The 5070-nt window shown below is 43.0% G+C and overlaps 1 protein-coding gene across 1 annotated transcript in view; it reads left to right on the top strand.

Annotated features, from left to right (window-relative positions):
* The first annotated feature begins 944 nt into the window (after nt 1–944).
* LOC116097639 (zinc finger protein 431-like) overlaps nt 945–5070 on the top strand; it is a 12079-nt gene continuing 7953 nt past the window's right edge. Inside the window, exons 1-2 of the mRNA XM_031380297.1 lie at nt 945–963; nt 3974–4237. Of these exons, the coding sequence (XP_031236157.1) occupies nt 945–963; nt 3974–4237 (283 nt within the window). The remainder of the gene's footprint in view (nt 964–3973; nt 4238–5070) is intronic.

Raw genomic sequence — 5070 nt, 5'->3', positions numbered from 1 at the left:
CAATTAAAACATCTGCCATTTTTATTTTTCTTAATATTTTTAGAAGTTTCTTCTATCAAACTAGCATCATAAACATGAGATCGTATATCAGCTGTAACTCTAATTAATTTCTCTGTTGGTGCTTCTCTTGGCTTTAAAGGTGTTATTGTCCTTTGCATTCTGAATTAGCATTTTCAAAAGTGAACAATCCAATCCCTATTTTTCTGACTTTTGAATCTGATATTGTTCTGTTTACAGCTGAAGTCAACCTTTGCAAAAAATCACTGAGGGCTTTCTTTGGGCCTTGAGTAATTTGAGTGAATGACTCAGACCTCTTTCCTGAATCTTCAACCTTATACAAAGCACTTAAAGCTGCTGAACAACATAGCACCAAGGTGCTGGGCAGTGGTGGCGCATGCCTTTAATCCCAGCACTTGGGAGGCAGAGGCAGGCAGATTTCTGAGTTCGAGGCCAGCGTGGTTTACAGAGTGAGTTCCAGGACAGCCAGGGCTACACAGAGAAACCCTTTCTTGAAAAACAAACAAACAAACAACAACAACAACAAAAACAACAAAACATAGCACCAAGGCATGATCATCAAATTCAAGTTGGCTTTATAATTCAGTATACTTAGCTTTATCTAGCAATACATCCTGGGAAATATCAATACCTGTGATCTGATTTCCTTATTCTATAGCCCTAACTTCCTCTTTCTACCATGTTTGCCATCATAGCTGAAGACCACCTTCCAATATTGCTGTTGCCAAATCTTTCTAGTCTTGAGGTATAATTTTTTTTGGTAGGCTCTTATGTAAATTCTTCTATGTTTGAGTATTTTGCTTATTCTCATTTATAAGTCTGTCTAATTTTTCTTCTAAGGCTTGTGTGCCTTATCAACCCACTTTTTCTTTGAGTGAGTATAGGAAGTCATTATGGCTATTAAGAATAAAGAATAAAATACCAAGATGATAACTATCATAATCGGTATTGAGCCTATTGCAGTAAAGTTATTTGACTTTTCATTTTCTGCTTCTATTTTTGAGCCATCTAGAATAGCACTCTCCAGGTCTTAAACCTTCTCATATGATGCTTCCCACCCTTAACTCTCTCCTTGAGGACTTCCCAGGTAACTTCCCAAATCTGATGGCGTCTCAGGTTATCCACAGCAGGAGTGATCTCTTTGTCTGTGGAGTCTTGCCAAATGTTGGAGAGCCAAAATGTTGCTTAAAAACAAAAATCTCAGCCATTTAGTTTTACCAATGAAAACTCAGGAGCCAGATGCTGGGGTGAAAACCTGCTAGTTCAGAGAGGCAGAGAAAGTACCCAGTTGGCCTTCCCACCAATGTCAGAAGGAAAACCTCCTTTATCCTTCTCTACCCTGTCTTAAATACCTTTAAAGACAGACTCTCCTTTCCATTTACTTATATTCACTCTTTCTCAGCTAGTTACTTGCTCTGCCTCTTGACCTGGGGTTGACTTTATTTAGATCTTGTGTAATAGGCGTGTTCTAGTGCTGAGCCACACCACAACAAGGTTTTTGTTTGTTTGTTTGTTTGTTTTTGTTTTTGTTTTTTTAATAAATAACACAATCTTGGGGTTCACAGTTGATCAAATATCCTGCAATATAAGTCAGAAATGTTACATCCACTATGTAAATTGAACTATCTGGCCACTATTCTGGTTGTTTCCAGGCATGTCCGAGGACATCATCTTGAGAATCCCAATGAACATTAGAACTGGGCTCTTCAAGCTGTTACACATGGCCAACAGGGACCCAAAACTACCCAGAGTCCACTGATCCTTGACACAAATGAATTCCCCATCCCATTTGTCACATAGATTATGATATGAGGTCACCATTTCCAACCTAGGCTCATTGTCTTAAGTGCTGCTGAATGGAAGAACTTTAGATCTTTAAGACAGATGCCTGCATGACCTTACCATGATGAGACAAGGTCCATGACCTCAACAGGAGCTCCTTAGAAGGGGGTTAGAGAAGGTGTTTGTTACCTGAAATAAAGGGCCTCAGGACTGTTGTTTAGCCTGCTTAATGTACATTCTAACTCTTTCACTGCAGAGGATCCCAAGGTGTGCCTACATCTACCTGTGAGTTAGGTCTAGGCACATAAAAGCCAGGACACAGTGCTGGTTTTCTGTGTGAGTATGAGTGAGTGCCTATGTCTACATGTTTGCATGTTCATGTGTCTCTGAAGACTCTGCAATCCAGGGGTCTGTGTTTGGCCTCAGGGTTTACCTGTATAACAGTTTCAAGGCAATATCAGTGTTGAAGTCTGGGAGCCACACTTTAAACAGCACTGCTTTTAGCCTATGTGGTCAGTCACATTGTTAGCACGTTTGCATCTTTTGGGCAGTTTGTAAAGCTATACTGATGTTGGGTCTAATCCCCAGGATTATGTGAAATGTCTGCCATGGCAGTATTAGTTACCCAGGATTTAGATTTCCTGCTGTGATAATAGGAGAAAGGTAATCACGTTGTTTCTGGTGGGCCAAGATCTGTGGCATAGGCTCCTGAGAGCATAAAGGGCTAGACAGACCCTCCACGTCTACTGAGTGAACTCAGCTGGCCAGGGCACCCTCCATCTTGGATGTCTATCTTCTGCTGTCCTGGGATCAGAATAACAAGTTTCAAAAGCACTTGAAGGACCCAGGATATAGAATCTAGAATGTGGCATTCCCTGGTCTGGGGTAGTCCAGGACACAGCCTGAGTTCATGTAATCTTAGAGGCCTGCCCTTATGGGGTTCTATCCTCCCAGGGCCAGACCCTACCACAGGCGAATTCCTTTCCATGAGAAAGTCAAGTTGGAGCATCAGCAGGGTCATGTCAGACCTCCAGTAGTTGGAGCTTGAGAACACCCAATACTCAGAGAACTTCCAGGAGCTCAAGAAGGAGATTGGCTTCTATCCATAGTGCCTGCCAGGGAGCCCGCCAGATGTGGAATGGACTTTTCTGCCTTTCTTTGCTTCTGGACTGGACATTCTGCAGCTCTGGCTCCATGTCTTCTGCTTTTTAGCCATCAGTGTACCTTGGATCCTCCTTTGGACTCAGTTTTGCTAAGTGTCACAGACACTGTTATCCCTCCATGAATTGTCCTGCCTCCTCAGGAGGCTCTAGATAGAACAGTGATTCCTAGCATGAGAGGGTTAATAGGCAGCCCTGAACTTCTGGGGATCAGGCAGGGTGTCATCTGGGGATTGACATGGTGGGCTTCTTCAAGACACCCAAGGGAAGGCAAGGCCTCCTTTCATGGAGAGGAAGTTAGGATTTTAGGGTGGGTAATAATGAAACTCAAGGCTGAAATCAATCAATTAGAAACAAAGAGAACAATAAGAAGAATCAACACAACCAAGAGCTGTGTCTTGGAGGAAAAACAACAATACAGACAAAGCCTTAGGCAAACTAACTAAAAAGCAGAGAGACAGTACCCAAATTAACAAAATCAGAAACGAAAAGGGGAACACAACAGTGTACATTGAGGAAATTCAGAAAATCAGTAGGTCTTACTTCAAAAGCCTGTATTCCACACAATTGAAAAATCTAAATATAATGGTTGATATTCTAGACAGAGACCATGTTCCACAGTTAAATCAAGATCAGGTCAACTATCTAAATAGTCAGTCCTATAGCCCCTAAGGAAATAGAAGCAGTCATTAAATGTCTTCCACTCCTCAAAAGCCCTGGACCAAATGGATTTAGTGCAGAAAAGCTAGTATTCCTCAAACTAAACATTGCCAAACTCATTCTATAAAGCCACAGTCACCCTGACTACCTAAACCACACAAAGACACAACAAAGACAGAATTTCAGACCAGTTTCACTTGTGAACATTGATGCAAAAATACTTGCATCGAAGAACACACCATAGACATCATCCACAATGATCAAGGAGGTTTCATCCCAGGAATGCAGGAGTGGTTCAATATAAGAAAATTCGCTGTGTGCCGTGTGCTCTTGTTCTGGATGCTGTGGAGCAGACTCAGGCAAGCTCCAAAGTTGCGACCTGGATGCATTGACCTATGATGATATGCATGTGAACTTCACTCAAGAAGAATGGGCTTTGCTGAATCCTTCACAGAAGAGTCTCTACAAAGATGTGATGTTGGAGACCTACAGGAACCTCAATGTTGTAGGCTATAATTGGGAAGACCACAATATTGAAGAACATTGTCAAAGTTCCAGAAGACATGGAAGGCATGAAAGAAGTCGTACTGGAGAGAAACCCTCTGAAAATATTCAGTGTGATAAAGCCTTTGCATGTCACAATTATCCTCAATGGCATGAAAGAATTCATACTGGAAAGGTGAGGAGGACACATCTGTCCAAATACCGGGAGTAACTGGGACCAGCAGGACCAGGCATACAGGAACTCCAGCAGCCCAGTGGCTCAGGTTCTTTCCGGTCCCACGACACCCAGAGAAAGCTCCACTCCCAGGCACTCTAACTCGCCAGGATCAGAGGTGAGGAGGACCCACCATCTGTCCCAACACCCGGAGTAACTGGGACCAGCAGGACTCAGACGCACAGGAACTCTGCCAGCCCAGTGGCTCAGGTCCTTCGGGTCTGTCTGGACAAGCCGGTGCCCTGAGCAGACTTTGGGTGCAACCTCTGCAGTCAGTCCTAACACACCCAGAGGAAGCTCCACTCCCAGGTGCTCTAAAAAGCCCAGGGTCACAGGATCCCAGTATCACAGGATCACAGAGACAGTTTGACCCTGAGGAGTTCTGACACAATCAGGATCACAGGAAGGACAGACTCCAGTCAGATTTAGCAAGGGTAGGTAGCACTAGAGATAACCAGATGATGTGGGGCAAGCGTAAGAATATAAGCAACACAAATCAAGGTTCCTTGGCATCATCAGAACCCAATACTCCCACCATAGCAAGTCCTGGACACACCATCACCCTGGAAAAGCAAGATTCAGATCTAAAATCACTTCTCATGATGATGATACAGGACTTTAAGAAAGACACTAAATACACTAAACAAAGAAAGAATTTTAAAAACAGGAAGGGGAAAAGGTCAAGTAACATATAAAGGCAGGCCTATCAGAATTACACCAGACTTCTCACCA

This window comes from Mastomys coucha, unplaced genomic scaffold (assembly GCF_008632895.1).
Source record: "Mastomys coucha isolate ucsf_1 unplaced genomic scaffold, UCSF_Mcou_1 pScaffold19, whole genome shotgun sequence".
In the NCBI taxonomy this organism is placed as follows: Eukaryota; Metazoa; Chordata; class Mammalia; order Rodentia; family Muridae; genus Mastomys; species Mastomys coucha.
Note: the sequence above shows the minus strand (reverse complement) of the source record. Positions and strands in the feature narration are given on the sequence as shown.